Source organism: Drosophila miranda (genome assembly GCF_003369915.1).
Source record: "Drosophila miranda strain MSH22 chromosome Y unlocalized genomic scaffold, D.miranda_PacBio2.1 Contig_Y2_pilon, whole genome shotgun sequence".
In the NCBI taxonomy this organism is placed as follows: domain Eukaryota; kingdom Metazoa; phylum Arthropoda; class Insecta; order Diptera; family Drosophilidae; genus Drosophila; species Drosophila miranda.
The window spans coordinates 21,089,220-21,114,512 of NW_022881614.1; the positions used below are offsets into that span (position 1 = coordinate 21,089,220).

A 25,293-nucleotide genomic window follows, 5' to 3' on the forward strand; every position below is an offset into this window, starting at 1 on the left:
TTAACTTAGACTCACTCTGGGGGCAGGCGGGGCCTGTCTTCCTGTTGCTATTCACTTCACTGCACTTCTTCGAACCGTACCGGGTATTACTCTCACGTTTCGGCGGGGTTTCAACGTGCGCGCGCGATCGCTTCTCCACGGAAAAAAAGAGCCGCTTCGTTGCCGCAGCCTCCTTTTATAGCCCCTTGACGGGCCCCGGCTCGGCGTTGGTAGTTTTCCATCGCCGTCTCCTGGTTTCCACGGCCTTCGTAACGGGGCCTGGCCGGTGGCGTGATCCCATGCCCCTATTTGGTCATGCGTCGGATCGCTGCCGGCCCGATCCCGCCGTCTCCTCTGCCTCTCGCGTTTCTCTTGCTCCGAGAGCGGGACACTTCTCCTCTCGGGGCCCTTGGCCTCTTCGCCGCATCCGGCTATCCGTGGGTATCTGGGCTGACCTTCGCCTTATCCAGCCAGCCATCAGCCTTTATCCGACCGTCCCACCGCCTTTATCCGGCTATGCTTTGGTCGAATTCGGCCTGTGGGAACCACGGTTCCTCACACCCCCCTCTTTCTTCCCGCAGCGGAATACTCCCGTTTTTCGCGACCTTGCGACGGAGTGTGCTTTCCTCATTCAACGGCCCCATTTTACGCGCGCTCCTTACGGCATCTGGGATCACGGGCGCCCTGGCGCCCTCTGGCGCCTTTGCTCGGGCGGCGCTGCCAGCCCTTGCAATTTTCTGGCTGGGGCCGAATCCCCACCTATCGATAAGGTGTAGGGGCGTTTAGGCGATCCACTCGATATCTCTCCCCCGTAAGTATTCCACTTTTCTCTTTTTCTTCTCTCTTTATTCATTTTCTTCCCGCGTGTTTCGCCCTTGATTTTTTCTTTCTTTTTTTTTCTTTTGCTCTTTTTTTTTCTTTCCCCTTTTTTCCCTTACTTTTGCTCGCGGAACACCTCCGTGCGTGTGGCCGACATCGCAATGCGGTACCGGGTACCCCGCTCGCTCACCAGCTTCTTCACCCTCCTACCCACGAGGCGAATCTGGGTCTGCGCGCGGACCACCGCCGCCGGCCACTCCTCCCGCGGGATCGCCGTCCAGTGGACCGTGGCTGCTGGTGCCGAGCTCTGCCGTTGCAGGGCCGGTCGCTTCGGTCCTGCACAGGGCTCCGGGCAGGAGGCCTGCCGCTTCAGAGCCGGGCGCTCGGCCGCCTTCGACCTCTCCGGTGCGGGCCACACCCACGGTCCGCGCTCCCACGCCTCGAGTTCCACCTCCGTCGGTGCTGTCGCCGCCGTCGCCGTTTCCGCGGCCCGCGTCTCGGCTTCTGCCGCTGCCTCGGCCGTCGCCGTCTGGGCCGCCGTCGCCGTTTCCGCGGTCTGCGTCTCTGCTGCCGCCGTCGCCGCCTCTGCCGCTGTCTCGGCCGTCGTTGTCTGGACCGCCGTCGCCGTTTCCGCGGTATGCGTCCCTGCTGCCGTCGTCGCCACCACTGCCGTTCGCATCGCCGCCTCCGCCGTCGCCGCGGCTGCCGCTGCTTCGGCCGTCGCCGTCGGGACCGCCGTCGCCGGCTGGGCCGCCGTCGCCATTTCCGCGGCCTGCGTCTCTGCTGTCACCTTCGCCGCTTCTGCAGTCCGCATCGCTGCCTCCGCCGTCGCCATTGCTGCCGCTGAGGTCGGGGTCCCTCCTCCGCGGGTCCCTGTTGTTGCTGCCGCGTGGACTCTCCTCCCACACCCGGGCGCCGGCCTCTGGCTGGGCTTCGCTCTGGTGGTGCCACACCATCCCCTGGCGCACGGCGGTCCGCACCTCCTGCGATACATACGGACCCATTACGGCCGCCTCCGGTCCCCTCCACTGTGGTTGCTGCTGCCACTGCTCCTGCCCCTGCTGCTGGTGATGCGGCTGCTGGTGCTGCTGCTGCTGGTGCTGCTGTTGCTGCTGCTGGTGCTGCTGCTGCTGGTGCTGCCGTTGCTGCTGCTGCTGGTGCTGCTGCTGCTGCTGCTGTTGCTGCTGGTGCTGGTGCTGCTGGTGCTGCTGCTGCTGGTGCTGCTGCTGGTGGTGCTGCTCCTCCTCGGCCTGCGGCTGCCGCCTCTCGGAGCCCTCGTCATCCTCGGCCGGTGGCGTAGGTTGCCACAGCTCGCCTTCCTCCTCCTCGGCCTGCTGCAGCCGCCGCTGCCACCCGGCCTCTGGGTTCGTAGCCTGCTTGCCCGTGGCCTGGGGCGGCGTTCCCTCGGTCTCCGCCTCGTCGGTCCGGGGCTGCATCGGCGGCAGCACCACCCGGAATGGTGGGGGTGGCGGCGCCTCGTCGCTCTCTTGGCCGTGCTCCTCCGTACTGGCGGCTCTTTCCGCCTCTCGCCGCCGCGCCTCCGTCCGCTCGTCCCTCCGCCGCCTGATCGCCCGCGCCCTCTCCAGCACTTGGTGCATCCGGCGCTTCTCCTCCGGCGTCGCCTCCTGAAACCTCCGCCTCACCGCCTCAATTTTGTCGCGCAGGGTCAGCGGCCTTCCATTCCTCGTCTCCGGCTCCGCCCTTTGCTGCCGTCTCCATCTGGCCTTCTCCTGAGCGGTTGGCGCGCGCGGGCCGTCGGTGCATATGACCTCGTCGTCGTCCTCCTCCTCCTCATCCGATGACACCGTCGGCGACACCGAGTCGTGCCCCGATGGCGCCGGTGACACCAACGGCGAGGCCAGCAGTTGAAGGAACTGGGAGCCATCGCACCAATCCTCCTCGTCGCTACGCGAGAGCAGAGACGCCCGTCGCTGACGAGAAGTACCGGCGCGATAGCCCCCTCCTCCCACGATCGCCTGTTGCTCCTCCAGGAAGGCCCTCATATCATCCATCTTCTTCCTGCCATCCTCGTGGTTGAGCCCGCGTTTCATCTCCATTTTTTTTCTTGCTGCTTTTCTTGCGTTCTTTCTGGTGATAATTACCTTCAAGTGTTCGCTGTTCCGTTTTCCACCCGCCTATATACACGCGTTGCATTGCCAATCGTTCCCTCTACCGGTGCCGGTGCTCCGTGTCTCGGTCTCTCCCGCCTGGTTCTAACGGTTGTTGCGTTTGTACTCATGGCCCTCAGCCTCGTCTCTCTGCCGGCCGCGCTCTCTAACGGCAGCTTTCCCCTGGTTGTGCGAGTGCCGTCGCGCTCTCCGCTTTCTATCCGATTTCGCCTTATCCCTTTTTTTTTGGATACTGTTGTGTTCTCGCCGCGTTTCTCTGTTGGCTCATGGATAAAACTTTTCCATCTTTGATGGACCCACCCCCTTCCCGTTCATGATTATTTTGCTTTTTATTCCCCATTTTATTTTTGCTTATTCACAACTTTTATTTAGCCCTTTATTCTTGTTTATTTTAATTGATATTTAATGGATTGATGGATTGCTAATTATTTACTTTTAATTGTTATAAAAAAATTGCTATTTATTCTTACATGACACCGCCGACCTGTCTTCTTCATCCCGTGCTGCTCGGACCCTCCTTGGCCTGGGTGAGTTCTCCCGACCCGGATGACTTTTACTCCATCCTTTCTCCCTTTCCAGCTCGCCCTCTGCCCTCAATGCGGGCCGCTTGCCGCGATTCCGCTCGTGAACAATGGGTCCTCCGACCCTCCGCCCGGGCTGGAATCTTGGGCTCACATCCCAGGGCAACTCCTATGCGCCACCGGCCGGACTCTTTTGACAGGTGTCTCCCTCACACAGTGGCTCGGACCCGAGGATCATCCGACTCCTCGCCCGGTAGTCCACGCATGAGCGGCACCCGTCGTTCCGGCCCGATGCTCGTAGTTGCCCCGTGAGTCCGCGTTGAGGCGTGAACCTGGCCCCTGGGTTTTTCCTGGTCATCCGCTGTCTGAGATTACACTCCCCGACCCTGGATTCGCCTCCCAGCTTTGGGTGACGCGTTTCCTGTTCAGGTTTGCTGAGCTTTTCCTCTTCTCGTTTTATTTTCCTTTCTTTTTACTAATTTTCGCTTTTTTTCAGATTTCTCCAACCACAGTCTTCCTGTTCGCCTTTTTTTTTATTTTTTTTAATCTAAGTGCACAAGTCCATCACCCTGCGTGCTGACGAGTCTCGTGCGTGTCCTGCGCGGCACCCTTCCCCAGTGTCCTGCGTGGCACTCTACCGTTCCTGGTCCTGCGTGACCCTTTAGGGCGACCTATTACAGCCATTCTCCTTCACCCCTGTGTCTCTCGCTCCTCGGGTTGGGGTTTCAGATCTCGTATGTGTGCCGTTCTCTTCTTCCTGTCGCCCTCCTTTCTTAGGTTGCAGATAACCGGGGATATAAAGTCCTCTATCTGGTATGGCCCATCGTACCTTGGTGCCAGCTTCGCGGCGAATCCCTCCGCTGCATTGGAAAGGTGGTGCTGTTTGGCCCACACGACCTCTCCCACTTTGGGTCTCCACGGTCTTCTTCTCAGGTTGTAATGCCTGGCCTGATCCTGGGCTGCCCTTTCCAAGTTGCGTCGAACCAACTGAAACAGCTCCTTTAATTTCTTCGCATTTTCATCCGGCGTCTCTGTGCCTTGTCCCGTGCCTACCGTCTCCTCGTCATATAGGGCCTTTGGCAGCCGGGGTTCCCTTCCTTGCACCACGAACGCCGGTGAATATCCCGTTGTATCCGACACTCCCGAATTCATGGCCAGCATCAGCTCCGGCCATTTTTCATCCCAACACCTTTGATCACCCTCGGTAAACTGAGCTATCATGGTCTTTACCGTTCTGTTCGTTCGCTCTGTCGGATTCTCTTGCGGCGTGTATGGCGCCGTAAACTGGTGACGAACTCCTAGCTGCTCCAGGAATCTTGCAAATGCCCTGCTTGCAAACTGCACCCCATTGTCCGTAATGAAGACTTTGGGCGTGCCAAAACGGGCTATTATGCGCTCCCGACAGGTCTTTATTAGTGCCTCTGCTGTGGCCTTCCTCAGCGGCACCAACTCGGTCCACTTGGAGAATCGATCCACCAGCACCAACAACATCGAGTTCCCATGTTTCGACCTCGGCAGAGGACCCACAAAGTCCGCGCATACCGTTGCCCATGGTTCTTCCGGCACCTGTGTCAACATTTCTCCTGCCGCTTGTAGCTGACTTGGCTTATAGCGAAGACATAGTTCGCACTTCCGCACGTAGGCCCTCACGTCCCTGTACATCCCTGGCCAGTAATATCTTGCCGCCACCCGTGCCGCGGTTCTCCTTCCGCCGGCGTGGCCCGCTTCCGGACTATCGTGACTTTCCTTTAAGACCCTTTCTCGGGCATATTTCGGCACACATAACTTCCACGTGGCGACTTCTTCGCTCCCTGCCCGGTGAGGAATGTGCCGGTACAAGTTTCCCCCCTTCTCCACATAGTCGGGGTACTTCGGGGATTCTTTTCTGATCTTTTCTACCATGCCCTCTAACCACTTGCAGGGCGGCTCGCCTACTGGTTGTGTTCCCTCCTCACTTATTATCCGACGGCCTCGCTCCTCCACCGGTTGTCGGGAGAGTGCGTCGGCTACCACGTTGAGCTGTCCTTTCCTGTACGCGACTTCAAAGTCGTACTGCTGTAGCTCTAATGCCCATCACGCCACTCTTCCCGACGGACTTTCTATGCTATTTAGCCATTTCAGAGCCATGTGGTCCGTGACCACCTTGAAGCGATATCCTTCCAAGTATGGCCTCAACCGGCGGATGGCCCACACAATGGCCAGACATTCTTTCTCGGTCGCCGAATAGTTCCTTTCGGGTCCATTTAGCGTCCTGCTAGCATATGATATTACCCGTTCGCCCCTTTCCGTCTCCTGCGTGAGAATCGCACCCAGCCCGTAATCACTGGCGTCTGTCTGCAGAATAAACTTCTTCGAGAAGTCGGGGCACGCCAGCACGGGGTCCGCCACTAGTCGTCTTTTCACCTCCTCGAACGCTTCTTGCCGTTCTTGTGTCCAGACCCATTCCGTCTTCTTCTTGAGGAGCCCGGACAGGGGCTGCACGAGGGTGGCGAAGTCGGGCACGAACCTCCGGTACCATGAGGCCACTTCCAAGTACTGTCTCAGCTCCTTGACATTTGTCGGCGGTTTCTCGGGGTCTGTACATATCCCCTCGCCTGTCACCTTGTGGCCTAGATACCGCAGCTCTTTCCTAAAGAACTCGCACTTGTCTGCGTTCACCCGCAGGTTCGCCAAGCGCAGCCGTCGAAACACCTCTTTCAGGTTTCTTCGGTGATCTTCCTCTGTTCGCCCGATGACCACTATGTCATCCTGGTATGCGAACGCGTGCGGCATCATTTCTGGCCCAATCACTTGGTCTAACGCCCGTTGAAAGGTGGCCGACGCGGAGTGTAACCCAAACGGCATCACCTTCCATTGGTATAGCCCCTTTCCGGGCACCGTGAACGCCGTGATCGGCCGGCTGCTCTCGGCCAGGGGGATCTGCCAATATCCATCCTTCAGATCTAGGCTACTTATGAATTTCGCTTCCCGCAGTTGATCGAGGATGTAATCGATCCTGGGCATTGGATACGCGTCCTTTACTGATCTCGCGTTAACTTGACGAAAGTCCACGCACAATCTCCATTTGCCATTTTTCTTCTTTACCATCACTATAGGCGAACTGTAGGGGCTCTTTGACGGCTCTATGCATCCCATTTCTACCAGTTCGTCCACTTTCTGGTTAATCTCGGCCTGCATTTTGGGGTTCTTCGGGTAATATCTTTGCTTAATCGGTTGCGGGTCACTCATGGTGATTGTGTGCACCGCCACATTAGACACCCCCTCGATCTTGGCAAATGCCTCTAACTCTCGGGCTAAGAATTCCTCCACTGGCTCTTCCCTCGCCCCCTTATTCTGCCTCATGCCCGCTGACACCCCTCTGGCGGCCATTCTTAAGGTCGTGTCCGTTTCGTTGTCGGACTCCGGAGCCGTGTCTCCCGCTTCGGCCTTCGCCACGGACAATCTTCCCTCCTGGTCTCCTCGTTCCCGATCTTGGGCAGGGATCACCACCCTGTGCCCTGCACAGGTCACCACTGCCCCGACCGCGCGGAGAAAATCCCATCCCAACACTAACTCATCAATCACACCCGGCAATACGAGTAGCACCATTGGGATCTCCTTGTTCCCAAAGCATACCTTCGTTTCAATCTGGCACGTGACCTCCTGGCTATGGCCATCCGCCAACCTCACCCTTTTCCTTGCCGCCGCCTCCCGGCCTTCACCCTTTAGTCGGTCCGCCAGCTCGCGGCTCACGAAACTGCTGGTAGCTCCTGTATCCACCGTGGCTTGCAGCTCCATGCCCGCGACCTCCACTACTGCGGATAACTGTTCCTCCTCGCTGGTCAGCCTGCCGACTAGGCTTGAGGGACCGTTTCTTGCGACCCTGGCACGGCCCTCCGCGGCGTGGGTCGCGGGGCGTTTCCCGTCTTCCTGCAGCATTGCCATGCCGAGATGCCCACTTTTCCGCATTTCCAGCAGTAGGTGAGAGGTCGGCCGTTGCACTCCCGGCTCCAATGATCCGCGCTCCCACACCTTCGGCACGCCTGGGCCGGATTCTTGACATATCCGTTCTCGATATTGCCGTTGGTCTGTGTCGGCATAATGACACGCTCTCCCCTCTCCTCCCGTGCTGCTCCGTCCCGCGGGCCGTCCTTGCTTCGCCGACATGGCGTCGTCTCGGCAGGCTTGTGGAAGGGGTTCGCTGCCCGGGCTTTCATGGTTGGATTCTCCCGTTAGAACTCTAGGCGGTCCCTCTCCAACGCCTCGAACTCGTCTGCCAGTTCCATCATGGTGTCGAGGTCCTTGCACCGGTGCGGCCTCATATACGCTCTCAGATCGGGCATGCTATTCTCACGAATCAGCTCCGTCTGCTCCTCTTGGGGACATTTCAGGGGTCGCATAAGTGTCTGCATCTCTACCATATACTCTTTGAATGGCTCGCCCCATTTCTGTTTCCGCATCCTCACTTCCTGCAGCAACTTCTCAAAGTATCCCCGCGGCAGAAAGTAAGCCTGGAAGCTCGACGAGAACTCTTTCCACGTTCTCCACTGTCGATTGTTAGCCACGAACCACATCAGCGCCCGCCCTTTTAGCAGCTCCGGCATCGCCCTTGGGATCAGATCCGGATCCAGACCGTACGTCTCGGCGGACCACTCGACCTGCTCCAAGAACTCGAGAGGCTTCGTCGTCCCGTCGAACCGGAACGACCACTCTCTCACCTGTCTCGCCACTCTAGCGTAGTCCAGGTGTGCTAGCCGTATTGTGGCTGGTTCGGTTCTCCCTCTTTCGGTCTCTCGGCTTCGATCCCTTCCTTGGTGGCGGGGCCTGCTAGGCTTCCCCGTGTGCGAGCGTTCCGGTATTGGCACTGAGAGACTCGCTATCAATTCTCTCTGTATGTCGACTGGGGACCTCCACAGCGCCGCCGCGGTTGCGCCGGGTGGGGGTGCCAGGTGCTCGTACGCGGCTTGTTTGTCGTCCGCCCGGGGTGTCGGCGAGGACCTGTCCGCCCGACACTCCCATACCTCAATCAGATCGGCCCACTCCGACTCATCTTCGTGCTCCCTCATCCACTCCTTAAATGTTCTTCTCATTTCGTCCACTGTGCCCTCCAGCCGCACGCCGAAGGCGTGGCCGCATTGGACAAGCTCCTCCTTTCTCAACCGGTGGATCCATTGTCCCTTCCCCATTCTCTCATCTATATTTCTCCTCCCTTTGTCCTACTATTTGTCGTTGCTGGCCCCACGTTGGGCGCCAGTTGTAACGGACCTGCTTCTTGGTTCGCTTGAGTTTGCTGGGCTCGCTCAGCGGTCGGCCGATTCGTCGCAACGTATTTTTATTGTTGCCCCAACGACAAATGATTAGACCTTCCTTTTCTTTAATCGAATCTCTCTTTATTCGTACTTATATTAGGACTTAGGGCTAGATGCTACAATTCAGCTTATCTATGGATCTCCACCACGCGTGGGCTCTCGTCGGGTGTGGCAGCGTTGAGGCTGTTGATTGGGGCAGTTTGACCTCCGCTATTGCTTTGGCCCGCCACGCAAATCCGCACTCTACGTCTCGCACTCCCCTCTTAGCTTCCGCCGGCAACTGTGGATCACCTCTTAACTTAGACTCACTCTGGGGGCAGGCGGGGCCTGTCTTCCTGTTGCTATTCACTTCACTGCACTTCTTCGAACCGTACCGGGTATTACTCTCACGTTTCGGCGGGGTTTCAACGTGCGCGCGCGATCGCTTCTCCACGGAAAAAAAGAGCCGCTTCGTTGCCGCAGCCTCCTTTTATAGCCCCTTGACGGGCCCCAGCTCGGCGTTGGTAGTTTTCCATCGCCGTCTCCTGGTTTCCACGGCCTTCGTAACGGGGCCTGGCCGGTGGCGTGATCCCATGCCCCTATTTGGTCATGCGTCGGATCGCTGCCGGCCCGATCCCGCCGTCTCCTCTGCCTCTCGCGTTTATCTTGCTCCGAGAGCGGGACACTTCTCCTCTCGGGCCCTTGGCCTCTTCGCCGCATCCGGCTATCCGTGGGTATCTGGGCTGACCTTCGCCTTATCCAGCCAGCCATCAGCCTTTATCCGACCGTCCCACCGCCTTTATCCGGCTCTTCGTTGGTCGAATTCGGCCTGTGGGAACCACGGTTCCTCACAATCGGTTATGGAGGATTACCACCGCTATCGCTGGCATTTAGAGGGATATCCCGCCATAAAGTTTCCAGTTCCATTTACAATAAATTATCCAACGTGGAATTCCAGTGCGAGAGCGGACTGCGCTGATAACACAGCCCCAGAGAGTGAGAGTGGGAGAGTGTGAGAGAGGGCGGCCCTCTCTTTCTATCGTTATTTAGATACGCGACTCATAGCAGAATTTGTGCATCAAGTTTTTCCGCCTGTCTGGCACACAGAGTTAACCCATGCGGGCCCCCCGTTTATGGCCATAAAGCCCCACATAAGCCGCTCTGAATACCTTTGTGGGGTGGGCCAGGCGACAAGTTAATGCATTTAAAGAAATAACCACGCAACCCGAAGCCGTAGGAAAAACAAAATAAAAACATCGGTCAGTAGCCGCTTTCAGACTTTTGCAACATTATACAACGCCAACAGGCAGCCCTCCGCACTCCTGACAGCAGAGACCCACCTTAGGGGCATGACACACATATTTAACGATGCGCCCATAAAAAATAAAAGTGAAAGAAAATGGTAACAAGAAAAGTAGAAGGTGGGGTCGAAGCCCCAGACACCCAGAGAAACGAGGAAGCAAAAAACATACTACACCTGAGTGCAAGGGGTACTGCAGGGGGGAGGGGAGCACACACAGTCCGACGGCTGCTATCAATAAAGCCGATTAGATAAAAGAACTACACTCAAAAACCCTCCAGGTCTCGCTCCGAAAAGCGATTGAAATTGCATGAAGCTCCAACCATGGGTGCCGTGCCATATGCCATGACACACACACACACGGAACGGGGGAACAGGGGAGCAGGGCAGCGTAACAGCAGAAGATTCAAGACAGAGATGTGGCCCCTGCCTTAAATGGCAAAATGCTAAAGATGATGATCATAAATGCTTATGTCATGCAGGTGGGTGCGCCCCTCCCCTCCCCCCCGAAGCCTGCCCCAAAGATAGAGTTCTCTTTGTGAGCCATTTGATGGGGATAATTAATCTGGAGCCTGCTGCTCGAGTGCGTGGGCTGCTCGGACCGACCGTTGACAGATTTCATTTGACATCTATTAGCGGGGCTTTTTGCCCAAAATCTCTCTTTCGAAAGTGGCCCACAAGAAGCGATTGCATGGGAGGCTCCCAATATGGTATTATATGGGGTGACGAACATGAAATGGATTCGTCGGGGACTTAATTTCATTGAAATCTTCGGGGAGTGGTTGAGAACCCATAGGAAATATGATAACTTAGGGACTTCATCGAGGCTTTTGAAACAGAAATTCACTTTTTAGTTCTTTGGGGAGTACTATTTGCTTTAAGGATTGTGGCTTTTCCCTTTTTGAATTAATCTGATCTTAAAAATTTCAATTTCATTCGAAAACCTTGCCCCAGTCTCCATCGGCACGGACTTCACTTTTTTTTTTTTTTTTTGTCACGTTTCTCTCGGCAGTACAATAATTAAATTTTTCATTCGCATCAACAAATCAATTTCTTTGGACGTAAAACGCGATCATTATTCCGTAAATTACGTCAGAGGTCGGCAAATCTAACGCTAACGAAAAAAAGAGAGGAAACACACACAAAAAAGCACCAAAAAAAAATATTTTTATATATGTAAAACCGAATGAAAGAAATCAAAAACAAAATTCATAAAGAGCGAGAGGGAGAGAAATCTTGGGAGCAGCAAGCACTTCCTCTCTTCCGCACTCTTCCGCCCTCTTCCTCTCTCTGTTTCACACTTTTACTAGCTCCTTACTAGCTTTTAACCCTCCTTCCCTCACTCTCTCTCTGTCTTTCCGTTTAACAATCTTTCACTCTCTCATATACTATTTTTTTTTGTATTTTTTTTTTTGGCATATTTCATAAACTTTTGCTTATCTTAAAATACAAATACGAGCGAGGAACGATTCAAAATTTACGAATACGTATACGAATAATATTCGGCTGAAGAAAAGACAGAAAACAGATGAGGGAAAAACTATAATTTGCCTGAAAAATCCCAAAATAGAAATCAAAAGAGCGCAAAACAGGGAGAATAATTATAGAAAATATATAAACGGAATATTTGCCCAATTTCATAATTAAATTAATCTTTGAACTAATTTTTATAATCGTGCGGCCCTCTCTTGCCGCTATGCTCTTTCCCCAAAAGGTTAAACAATCAATTTCGCTTTCAATTGATTTCAATTGTGCGTGGCACCAGAGAGAGAGGGGGAGCCTGGATCGGGGTCAGGCAAGGGTTAGAGATGCCCCAGCATTATGCAAAAGACCTGGCTGTTGGGTCTGTGTTTCGATGCACGAAAAAGTTATTTCTGGATTGCAGCAGCGCTTCCAAAATGTGGCCAAGTGTGTGTGTGTGTGTGTGTGGGGGGGGGGGGGGTCTTAGGGAGAGAGGTGCCGCTGCACAGCTGCAGATACATACGTCCGACCGAAAGCGTACAGCAGCTGTCGCTGGGGCTAAAGGAACCCGCCAGCAGGCAGCCCCAAAAACAGACCGAACACGTTCGAGAAATTCTTTTTTGGCATGTCGACGTCTGCCAGGAGAATTATGCTTAGGGTGTGTCAACAGGCCATGAATGATGGAAAAACTCTGCACTCGTGATGGCCTGCAAAATGCTAGATCTCACGGGAAAGTCTGCCCCATTTCAAGGCCTCTATCTGCGATCTATCTGGCATCTATCTGGGTGTATCTTTGCATCTCTCCAGCTCCCCTGAATCACCCTAACCCAAAAAAAGCACAAAGAGATATTTGTTATGTATTTTCTTTGCTCTTTCTTTTCGACTTTGTTTGCAGTCGACGCTGCGCCGCAGCTGCCGCTTTGCTTATTGAAAACACAAAAATAACGAGGGGGAACGTTGTGAGTTGCAGCGGACACCGCAACTCTACAGTTATACCCGATACTAAGTCAGTATGGCTCTCCTCCGGCAGACGCCGCTAATATTGAACGACACGACAAAGAGTGCGTGCGAGAGAGACAGAAAATCAGTCTGAGCGTGACGTCGGGGGCTGCGTAGCCAGTGCAAATTGATGTGTTCCTTTTGGCTATAAAATCTGATCTGATCCAGATTCAACAATCTGATAGATATGATCATTATCTATGATTCTGCGTTTTTAGTTTTCTCGTATCCTCAATATTGTGGATGCAACAGATTTTCGTCTTTTGGGGGGGCGGAAGGGGGTGGGGCGAAATTTTGAGATATACGTTTTAAAGTGAGATCTAACAGGAGTGCGGATACCAAATTTGGTTGCTCTAGCTTTTATAGTCTCTGAGATCTAGGCGCTAATGTTTTACTCTAAGCAAAGCCGCCTATGCTACGTGTGTGTTAGAGAGAGACAGGGCGAGAAAAAATGAAATTGTTTGAAATAATAAATCCCGGCTCTATAAAAAGTACCAGAAGTCGGGCTCCACGTTGGCCTTAGCTCTATACTCCTCCGCTCGCTCTCTGTTCCTTGCCGTCAATAGTCAGTGTTATAATCATTACCTTTCACAATGTAGTAGTAACTTTCGTAGTGATCCTAAAAAATTCTATTCGTTCGTTAATTCTAAGCGCAAGTCAAACGTTTTTCCTCCGTCCCTTCATTACCAGAACAAAACAGAAGCTTCTGCTGTTGGTATTGAAAATTTATTCGCTAACTTTTTCCAAACAACGTACTCGTCTCATATTTACAACGCATACACTCCGTATCCATACCAGCTAACAGCATTTTTCTGCCCTTTTTCGAGGAAAGCGTTGTTCTGGAAGGTTTGTCATCTATGGACATATCGTTTTCTGCGGGTCCAGATAAGGTACCAAGTTGCATCTTAAAACACTGTGCCCAGTCCCTTTGCAAGCCCTTGACCTTTCTCTTTGTAGCAAGGTAATAATTAGTGAGGCATTCAACTAGTATTTAAAATAGCATACAGCGCGCATTGGTATTTACCGCACCATTGGGAAATACCAATAGTGAGATATCGGATAAGAAACATCGAGAAGGGAGTGAGTGCACTTTTTGTAAATGGCGATTGTGAGAGACGGACGCGCAGCTAATAAAAAAGAGTTACATTAAATCACCGGGTTTGTGTTTTTATACCTATACAGTTCACTCACGCACCGATATTGGTCACTACAATTCCCGGGTTAGACGGCCTACAATTTCAGAAGTGGGATACGATCAATCGCCGCCAGTGAAAAATAGCGAAAATTTTTATTATCTCGTCCGTCGAAGACGCCATCGCTGAAAAAAAACATGTCGGACTTGGTCGGCACGGAGGAGTTCTCGGCCGCCCAGCTGCGCGAATGGCTGGAGTCCCTCAATCTACCAAAAGGTGGAAGCAAAGCTGCCATGGCAGCGAGACTTAACGAAATACCAGTAGAGCTGCGGGGACAGGGACCACCGGCAGCCGAAACATGCGAGAACGAGAGGGAAGATGAGGCGGCCGCAGATCAAGACTCGACGAAGAGCGAACGCAAAGAGAAGAACGAAAAAGCACCGCAAGCGCCTGGGCACAACAACTACCATGGCGAATATCGAGCAGAGGTTGAAATGTTAAAACTGCAAATCGAGCTGCTGAAGCTGCAGAGCGAGAGGGAGAAGGAAGGGAGAGGAGAGAACACAACACCAGCCGCCAGCAATGACGCTGGCGTCATGTTGCTAAATGCCGCCAAAGACATGTTGCCAACATATCATGGCAACATTTCTGGAAACAACGATGACGTCACAACTTGGATCGCGCAGTTTAAGGCCGTCGCAAAAGTGAACAAACTGAAGGATGAGAAGCTACTAATGCTGCTAATGTCGAAGCTTAAGGACAAAGCATTGGTGTGGCTGCATTCGAGTCCGGAGCACATGTCGCTGCCAATCGATCAATTGTTGAACGTCATGGAAGACACTTTCCATCCCAAGGAAAGCAAACTGTTGCTCCGTCGCAAGTTCGAGTCCCGTTCATGGGCACGTGGCGAGGAGTTCTCGATGTACTTCAACGCCAAAGTGTCGCTGGCATCCCGCATAGTCATTGACGACGAGGAGTTTATTGACGGAGTCATCGAAGGTATCCCAGATGTAGGCCTGCGTAGGCAAGCCCACATGCAATGCTTTGGCGCTCCATATCAACTACTCAAGGCGTTCGAGAAGATCATGCTGCCAAAGAAGTACGGTTCAACTGAAGGGGCAAACACTGGAGCCTCGCCAACACCCATTCGCTGCTACAACTGCAACTCTTTGGGCCACGTGGCAGGGGAGTGCCGCAAGCCCAAGCGCGAAAGAGGAGCGTGCTACGGATGCGGCAGCATGAGTCACCAGGTGTCACACTGTGACGAAAAGAAGTACAAGGTACATAACGATTATATATACAAATTTAATATATACATTAGCAATTACAATAACAAATGCTTGTCCTTAGATTGCCTCATCGACTCAGGGAGCCCAATAAGTTTTATGAAGTTATCGTGTCTAGAGCACCAGTCGGAAAATAACCTAAATAAAGTGGAAGAGCGCTCACGATTAAGTTCGAACGAAATCAAAGAAGATGATTTAAGTTTATATAAGTTTAACAAAGACAAGAAAAACAGAGAAATTGAATTTATTTTGAATAAAAATGCGGATTACGCTTATGTTGGACTAAATAATAGCAAACTTAACATCTTTGGTAAAATACCCAGTTTTGTAATTATTAACAAAAATCGAATCAACTTTGAATTACTAGTAGTGGCAGACGAGTCGATGGGCTATGAGGCTGTGTTAGGTAGGGATTTTATGAATTTATGCAAATTTAAAATTGTAAGTGACATTTGCAAGGAGAAGGAGAGTGAGACAAAAAACGAGTGTGAAATAAAAAATGAGTGTTTAGAAAAAAATGAGTGTTTAGAAGAAAATGAGTGTTTAGGAGAAAATGAGTGTTTAGAAGAAAATGAGTGTTTAGGAGAAAATGAGTGTTTAGAAAAAAATGAGTGGAAAATAGAGAATGAGTGTTTAGGAGAATATGAATGTGAAGTTAAAGATGAGGGTGATAAAGAGAATAAGCATGAAGTAGAAAGTGGAGGCAAGGTAGAAAATGAGTGTTCTGCAATGGTTGAGTGTCTGGAAGACAGCGATACCTGCGAGAGCGTAAAAACCAATTTCAACGAACTACCAAGCCAGTATCCAGACAAAGAAAACGACTGGGAGTTGAAAGTAGGGACAGATTGTAGCCAAGAACTCGCAGGACGACTTAAATACATGTTTAGGACAGCGTATGTAAACGCAGAAAGACCAAACTTACCACAAACCAAGTGGGAAATGAAGTTGAATTTCGAACACGAAAAACCGTTTCATTGCCCACCTAGAAGACTGTCGTATAGCGAAAAAGCCCAAGTACAGAAAATGATAGACGAATACACAGAAAAAGGTTACATCAGAACCAGTGAGTCAGAATACGTTTCGCCTATAGTACTGGTAAAAAAGAATTCGGGAGAGTTGAGACTGTGCGTCGATTATCGCACACTTAATAAAGGTATGATAAAGGACAATTACCCAACACCTCTGATAGACGACCTACTAGATAAACTGTCAGGGAAAAGACTTTTCACCAAGTTAGACCTGAAGAATGGATACTTCCACGTATTTATGCATAAAGATTCAGTTAAATACACATCGTTCACGACCCCCATGGGACAATACGAATGGTTGAGGATGCCGTTCGGGTTACGAAATGCATCGGCGGTGTTTCAAAGATTCACAAACAACATTTTTGCAGATATGGTAAAGGAAGACAAAGTTATAATATACATGGACGATATTATGGTAGCAACAAAAGATAGTGATAGTCACATGGAAATTTTACAAGAAGTGATGAGACGATTGGTAGAGAATAAACTTGAATTAAGGATTGATAAATGCGAATTCTTACAGTCAGAAGTTAAGTACCTGGGCTATTCCATATCGGGTAACGGAATTAAACCAGATACGAAGGGATTACAGGCAGTAAAAGGGTTCCCAGTCCCCACGAAAACGAACGAAGTGCAGAGTTTCTTAGGGTTATGTTCTTACTTTAGACGGTTCGTAAAAGATTTTTCTACGAAAGCTAAGCCCCTTTATGATTTGGTCAAAAAAGACAGGAAGTTTGAATTCGGTATCGTAGAACTAGAATGTTTCGAACAACTCAAAAGTAATTTGTTGGAAGCACCGATCTTGGCACTTTACAATCCCAGAGATCCGACAGAATTACATTGCGATGCAAGTTCGTTAGGTTTCGGGTCAATTCTAATGCAGAAGAAGGGTGATGGCAGAATGCACCCGGTGTTTTATTTCTCCAAGCGGACAACAATTACCGAAGCAAAATACCACAGCTTTGAACTGGAGACACTAGCGATAATTTATGCACTACAACGGTTTAGAGTATACGTGCAAGGCATACCCTTCAAAATAGTGACAGACTGCAACGCGCTAACTATGACTCTAAACAAAAAAGAACTCAATCCACGCATTGCCCGCTGGGCGTTAGAGTTACAAAATTATGACTACAAGTTAGAACACAGGTCAGGAAGTAGAATGCAACACGTAGATGCGCTAAGCAGAGCCGTTCAGATACTCACGGTAGACACAAACACCTTTGAAGAAAATTTAATTATATGCCAAAACAGAGATAACAAACTGATGGAGCTGAGAGAAACGTTACAGAAATCAGAACACAAACATTATGAGATGAGAAACGGAATAATATACAGGAAAAAAGATAACAATACTATCCTATTCTGCGTACCCGAGGAAATGGAAGGCCACGTACTCTATAAGTACCACGATGAACTAGGGCACGTCGGTATAGACAAGATGACCGACGCTATATCGAAAAGCTACTGGATCTCAAACGTAAGGTATAAAGCCAAGCGACACATTGAAAACTGTCTAAAATGCATAGCGTACTCAGCAAAACACGGAAAAGAGGAAGGGTTTTTACACAACATACCAAAAGGGTCAGGACCATTCGAGGTAGTACATATCGACCATTTCGGGCCAGTCGACAAAGGCAGGGCCAACAAACATGTTTTAGTAGTAATAGACGCGTTCACCAAATTCGTAAGACTTTATACGACCAAAACCACTAGCACAAAGGAAGCAGTAATTGCAATAAAAGATTATTTCCGAGCTTACAGTAGACCCAGATGCATTGTGTCAGACAGAGGAAGCTGTTTCACGTCAAAAGAGTTTGAAGAATTCTTAGAACAGAGCAATGTTAAACACGTAAAGATAGCAACAGGGTCGCCACAGGCCAACGGGCAGGTAGAAAGGGTGAACAGAAGTTTGGGACCCATGATTGCAAAGCTTGTTGACCCGGAAAAAGGATTACATTGGGATATGGTAGTGGAAACAGTAGAACACGCGATGAACAACACAATTCAAAGAACAATTAATGAACACCCGAGCAGAATGTTGTTTGGGGTCGTACAAAAAGGAAAGGTTTCAGATTTACTAAAAGATCATCTAGACGAACTAACCGAACAGCGGGCAACAAGGGATATAGAAAAGATTAGAGCAGTAGCAGGCACTCATCAGGAAAAAATACAGTCTTATAACAAACAAGCAACAAATTCAAAGCGAAGGGAGCCACACGTGTACGTAGATAATGATCTAGTTATGGTGAGAAATTTCGACACTCATACAGGGGTGTCTAAAAAGCTTATCCCGAAGTTCAAAGGACCTTATAAGATATCAAAGGTGTTAAAAAATGATAGGTATTTGCTAGAAGATGTAGAGGGGTTTCAACAATCAAGGATCCCGTATAAAGGAGTTTGGGCGGTGGCAAATATGAAGCCGTGGATTGAAAATGGAAATAATGCAAATGTCACAGGGAATCAAAATGAAGAAAATGATTGTAACACGTAAACTTAGAATATTAAGAGTAAACCACACCCAACTGTAATAAATCAACCTATCTAGAAACTAAATTAAATGTAAGGAGTTCAGGAGCACTCCGGTCAGGATGGCCGAATTGTAGCAAGGTAATAATTAGTGAGGCATTCAACTAGTATTTAAAATAGCATACAGCGCGCATTGGTATTTACCGCACCATCGATACACTCGGTGGGAAATACCAATAGTGAGATATCGGATAAGAAACATCGAGAAGGGAGTGAGTGCACTTTTTGTAAATGGCGATTGTGAGAGACGGACGCGCAGCTAATAAAAAAGAGTTACATTAAATCACCGGGTTTGTGTTTTTATACCTATACAGTTCACTCACGCACCGATATTGGTCACTACAATTCCCGGGTTAGACGGCCTACATCTTCAACCTCTCCTTGGAACAGTCTTGTCTCCCAGTAATTTGGAATGAGTCCTACATCATTCCGCTTCACAAAAAAGGTTCAAGATCAAACATTGAAAACTATCGTGGTATCGCAAAGCTTTCCGCCATCCCGAAGCTTCTTGAGTTCCTGGTCACCCGGCAACTGCAACATCTTTGTTGCATCTTGATATCTCCGTCGCAACACGGTTTTTTCAGACATCGTTCAACATCGACTAACCTTCTTGAGTTTTCTAACCTAATCCACCGTGGTTTTCAAATTGGTTTGCAGACGGATGTAGTTTTTACGGACTTCAGCAAGGCATTCGATTCTGTGAACCATGCTCGCTTATTCAAAAGCTCTCTTTATTAGGGTTCCCAACGAATCTTCTAGATTGGATTTTGTCCTATCTCTCTAACCGTACTCAACGTGTTTTGTTTTCTAACGTGTTGTCAAATACTGTTAATGTTACTTCAGGTGTGCCACAGGTAAGTCATCTGGGCCCGCTTCTGTTTATTTTATTTGTGAACGACCTTCCTCAAGTTATAACATACTCTACTACACTAATGTATGCTGATGATGTCAAAATCTGTCTTTCTTACTCTGATTGGTATTTGCACACACGCCTTCAACTTGATCTAAGTGAACTACTATTGTGGTGTTCAACTAATCTTCTTTTTCTGAACCTTTCCAAATGCAAACTTATGACATTTTACCGTCGCGCTCCTCATTTTGTCTGATATGTTCTAGGTAATCATGTCCTTGAGCGAATTTCGAGTTCAAATGACCTCGGAGTCCTTTTTGATCATAAGATGTGTTTCAACACCCATATAGCTGCAACTGTAAATAAAGCTAAGGGGGTTTTAGCGTTCATCAAGCGTTGGTCCAAGGAGTTTGACGACCCGTACGTTACGAAACAACTGTACATCTCGTTAGTACGTCCTATATTGGAGTATTGTTCTTGTGTGTGGAGCCCGCAGTATAAAGAGCAGCAGGCTGTTATTGAATCCGTGCAAAAGCAATTTTTAATTTTTGCCCCTCGGAACTTTAACTGGGACTCGGGTAGAATCTTGCCACCCTACCGGTCTAGGCTAAATCTTATTGACCTGCCATCGTTGCACCATCGCAGAATATGCAATGGTGTAATGTTCGTGCACAAGCTCCTTCTTGGGACTGTTGACTCCCAAACTCTCTTGGGTCAGATTGACTTGGCCGTTCCATCTAGACCTACCCGTACTTTTAGGCCTATCCGTCTACCCATATGTAGGTCTAATTATGCTGATCATGAACCTTTTAGGGTTTTATGCCATAATTATAGCTCCCTCTGGACGGTTTTCTAAGGGTTAAACTACAAAGAGAGTGAGAGCGCTCTAACTGCGATTGCCCACTCGGAGAACTGCGTCGTTTCATGCTAGGGCGGCGTAACCTCGTTTCCGATCACCATGAAGAGTCTTCGTTTGCGTTTCGACGAAATCACAACGACAATTAGCAGTTGCAGCCGGCCGCGCTTAAACCCGTATTACCCATTACATTGTACTCTATACGCGATTAAGATTAAAGTTTAAGTTGATTGAAGTCCAAATGAATAAATCTCGAATTGTCTATATCGTGTAGTACATTATTAAACGCAAAGATTCCCCAGAGCATTTCTGCTCAACATTGAAATCTCGTATCGAGGATTTCACAACATTTTTGGTGGCCCATGAGGGGACCCGCGTTTAATTCGTACTATACGCATATGATTCTACCTCGTTCCGCGTTCAGTTAAATGTACAAATAAAATCATATTTTACCGGCTGCAACTGTAAACGGCAAACACAACGCAAACCAACGGTTTATCCAACAGCCGCTATCTCTCGCACGAAGCAGGGACAAAGAAGACCAGACGATAGCTCTGCGCCTGGACAGTAGCACACAACAACAACACAAGCCGCCGGTTAGACAGCAGCCTCTCTCTCGTGCAAAGCAGAGACCAAGAGACCAACGAGCGTTCTGTTGCTGCACATCATCTCTAGACACAAGGCCTCAACTCAACGCTCACAGTAGCACAGTTTCTGCTCTCCGCTCGGACAACACCAACAACAACGACTCGCAAGTTCTCTTAAGCTACGCTTTAAGCAAAGAGAAGCACTCCCGAGTACCAGAGTAAGTGTTTCGTTGTGGGTATTTTGTACAAGGTCGAAGAGAGTGCAACTAAGGGTGAGAAAGGTACATACACATATAACAGCAACATGTCAACAGCCGAGTCCCACGACCTCGAAGCCGATCCTCAGGTGGAGATCGACAATCTCAGTGTTATTCAGACAAATCTCATTGCGAGGGTTAATCAAACGGTGCGTAATTTCAGAAAGGATGGCGCAGATCGGAAAACAAAAGCTTATTTTCAAACGCGCTTACAAACTTTGCAACGGTTCTTAGGTGAATTTGAGCAAAACCATCAACGTTTACTAATACTTCGATGTCCAAGTACGCATAGTTATGTGTCCAGCGAAGTGGCCTTTCGCTTTGATGAAGACTATACAACGGCATTCAGCATCATATCAGAGGCCTACGAAAATGTATGTCCAAGAGCACCACCGGTACAGCAGAATCCGGAGCCAGCAAATCCATCTGTATCATCAGTGCAATTGCCCAAGCTACCTGTACCGACATTTACAGGCAAGTTTGTGGATTGGCCGGCATTTCACGATGCATTTGTTTAACTCATCCATAACAACCAGAAACTGTCCGACGTCCAAAGGTTTCATTTCCTGAAGCAAGCTCTTCCCTCGGATCGCGACGAGGATATTCAGCAGATGGCGCTTGCGGGAAATAACTATGCAACAGCTTGGAGTCTCGTCCTCAAGCGATACGACAACAAACGGCTGCAGTTTATGTACCATATGAACGGTTTGTATGACTTGCCACAGTTGACAAAGGAGCAGTCTGCTGATATAAAACATATGCTTAATGTTGCGACGGTTTGTCTCAATGCTTTCAAGAATCTAGATGTTCAGCATTGGATGGCTCATCATCTCACTTCCAGACTGCCAAGCACGACACTGCAAGCTTGGGAGCTCCATCTCGGTAGCTCTGCCGAACTTGCCACCTTTTCTCAGCTACAATCATTTCTCAACGACCGTCTCGTCAGCATCGATGTGTTCGAAAACCGAGGCCACTCCACGACGCGGACACCTGTGCCGCAGCCTGTCAATCAAAGGCACCCGAAGAAGTCAGTTGGCAACGTAACATACAAGGGCAACAGTTTCCACGCCAAGACTGCGGTTGCCGAACACACTCGCTGCCCTCACTGTAGCGACAGTCACAATCTTCGGCATTGCCCGGACCTTTTGTCCAAGGACTGCTTTGCAAGGAAAGCCATCGTCGATCATGCAAAGGCATGCCTCAACTGTCTGAGCCGTTCCCATGCACTTTCAAAATGTACCAGTAAAAGGAACTGCACGCAGTGTGGTCAAAGACACCATACACTGCTGCACTTCCCAACTCCTGCTCAGGTGGCAACACAGCCTCACGCAGCCTCCCATAGCGCTCGTTCCGGTAACTCCTGGCAGTATACAACGAGCGACTCATCTGGCAGGGCTACACCTACGCAACTCTACGCTAGGACCCCACTTCCTACTCAGAGCACTGCACAGCCTCTCCCAGTTGTTCCCAACACTAGTTCCGGTGGTCATCCACAGTCTGCAGCGACCGACTCGTCTGTGAGAACACACTCTGCGCAACTAGTCTCCGCTACGGCAACGCATCACGGACCCAGCACTGTCCTTCTGGCCACTACCCTGGTCACAATCCACAACCCCCACACTGGTCAATCAGCGGTGGTACGTGCGTTAGTGGATTCAGGCTCGGAAGGAACCCTCATTACAGAGCACACAGTGCAGGCTCTCAACCTCAAGCGGCATCCAATTTCGGCAGAAATTGCTGGAGTTGGGACCACCTCCAAGAACAGGTGTACCTACACTACAGAATTGGCATTAAGTTCTTGTACTTCGCAGTTTTGTACTACCATTGATACTGCGTTTATACTTAAAACGCTTACATCGCAATTACCTTCAAAATCCATCAAATTGCAGCAATGTCCTCATTTGAACGGAAAAGAACTCGCCGATCCCAGGTTCTACAAATCACAACGGATTGATCTTCTGCTGGGAGCGGACGTAATCCCACAGATCCTGCTTTCAGATATCCGCAGAGGAAAGGAGAACCAACCAATTGCACAGCACACCCAGCTGGGCTGGATAGTCTTTGGTCGAGCCACTTCCACACGCTCACACGCTGTCACCATTAGATGTCACCACAACAGGCTAGAGAATCTCGTCCAGAAATTCTTCGAAATGGAGCATCTCGGTTCTGCAAAACAGCTCACACCAGAAGAGCGATGGTGCGAGGAGCATTTTAAATGAACTCACATCCGTCAACGAAACGGCAAGTATTTGGTACGGTTACCACTTAAGCGTTTGTTTGACCCTTCGCAGGTGCTAGGCAAATCACGTCAAATCGCGATTAATCGATTCCAAATGCTTCAACGAAGATTCCAAAGGCAGCCGGAGCTGCAAGCCAAATATTCGGAAGTCATGAAGGAGGACTTTCAACTAGGCCAGGTGACCAAAGTAACAACCAAGGAGCAGCAGCATTGCATCATTAGCAAGGAGAATGGAATCGAGTCCACATGTTGCACCTTGCCTCATCACGCAGTATTCAAAGAGGAAAGTGTCACTACTAAGGTTAGAGTAGTATATGACGCCTCCTGTAAAACGTCAAACGGAAAATCGCTCAATGACGTCCTATGCACCGGACCAGCGCTCCAAAACGATCTAGCCGGCGTGGTCCTGAATTGGCGTTTCCATCGTTTTGTTTTTTCTGCCGACATTCAGAAGATGTATAGATGCATTGACATGAATGCAGAGGATTCGCAATATCAACGCATCTTTTGGCATGACGAACACAACCAAGTAGCTGAGTATTATCTCAAAACAGTTACGTTTGGAACCGCTCCAGCTCCTTACACAGCCATTCGCGTCATACATCAACTGGCGCAGGATGAACGAGACCGATACCCACTCGCGGAAAGGGTCCTTCGACACGAAATATACGTGGACGACGTACAAAGCGGAGCTTCCACTCGCGAAGGAGCATTAGAAATTCAAAATCAATTGATCGGAGCCTTACGATCAGCAGGAATGGAGCTTCGAAAGTGGTCTGCGAATGACGCTTCTCTGCTACAAGACATACCTCCAGACCATTTATCTCAAAAGACATTATAAGAGTTTGAGTACCAAGATCCCGTTAAAACCTTAGGCCTCTATTGGCATCCACATCAAGACTATTTTGGGTTCAAAATAAATTTTGAAATCAGTCACGCACATACTAAACGTTCTTTACTTTCCACAGTCGCCCGACTGTACGACCCATTAGGTTTCATCACGCCCTGTGTCATGACCGCGAAGACGATACTCAAGGACTCATGGATGGCCCGCATCAAACGCAACGATGGCAGCCTAGCACAACTGGACTGGGATGAACCGCTGCCAACCGAACTGCTTGATAGATGGCAGGGATTCATACAGAACTTGCCATATGTCGAGCAAATTCAAGTACCACGATGGCTGCGCTTTAACATCCACGAGCTTGCGTCATTACAGCTACATGTTTTCTGCGATGGATCATCACTGGCGTATGCAGCATGTGCATATATTCGTGCAGAGCTACCAAACGGAATGATTCAAACTCATTTGCTAGCTGCACGCAGTCGAGTCACACCCACGAAACCGATCACAATTCCACGAGTCGAACTTTCGGGTGCGCTGCTGGCAGTTAAACTGGCAAAATGGATCCGGGACCAACTTCGCACTGCAGGACCACCTATGGCAACCTTCTATTGGTCAGATGCTACTATCGTTTTGTTTTGGATAAATGGAGATCCCCACCGATGGCAAACCTTTGTGTCAAATCGCGTTGGACAGATTTTGGAGCATAGTACATCAACTCAGTGGAGACATGTACCTACTGCGGTAAACCCAGCGGACTGCGCAACTCGTGGCTTAACACCACAAGAGTTAGCAGTACATCCATTATGGTGGTCTGGACCATCATGGCTACAGCAGCCGGAAAGCCAATGGCCGGCAAACGGAGTTCCCAGTCAGGACATCGACAGGACTATAATCGAGGAGAAACCATCAGTTTTGTTCCAAAATGCTGTGCAAGTCTCGGAGGCTCCAGAAGCCTTCATCCAAAACTCGTCCTCATACGACAGGTTAATATCAGTCATGGCATATGTTCTACGGTTTATACATAACATTCAAGCCAAAGGGGACAAACTGTCTGGACCACTGAGTGTGCAGGAGCTCAACAACGCTTTAATTCATCTCGTTCGCAGCATTCAACAGGAGGTCTACGCGACAGAGATATTGAGGTTGAAGGGAAACAAGGCACTATCGGGCACACACAAGCTGTGTCAATTATCCCCATTTCTAGAT

The 25,293-nt window shown here is 49.8% G+C and overlaps 2 protein-coding genes across 3 annotated transcripts in view; one reads left to right on the forward strand and one right to left on the reverse strand.

The window, feature by feature from the left end:
• The window catches only part of LOC117192404 (protein muscleblind-like), a 105,516-nt gene that overhangs the window by 61,276 nt on the left and 18,947 nt on the right, over positions 1–25,293 (reverse strand). The window lies entirely within an intron of this gene.
• LOC117192403 lies at positions 13,550–15,191 on the forward strand. Its single transcript, XM_033397078.1, has 2 exons — positions 13,550–14,888; positions 14,959–15,191. Exons 1-2 carry the CDS (start codon positions 13,806–13,808, stop codon positions 14,986–14,988), a joined length of 1,113 nt encoding a protein of 370 aa, XP_033252969.1. The 5' UTR covers positions 13,550–13,805; the 3' UTR covers positions 14,989–15,191.

Coding starts and splice junctions, on each gene's coding strand:
- LOC117192403 (XM_033397078.1), top strand. CDS start 13,806: ATGTCGGACTTGGTCGGCACGGAGGAGTTCTCGGCCGCCCAGCTGCGC. Junction 14,889..14,958: donor GTGACGAAAAGAAGTACAAG/GTACATAACGAT, acceptor GCTTGTCCTTAG/ATTGCCTCATCGACTCAGGG.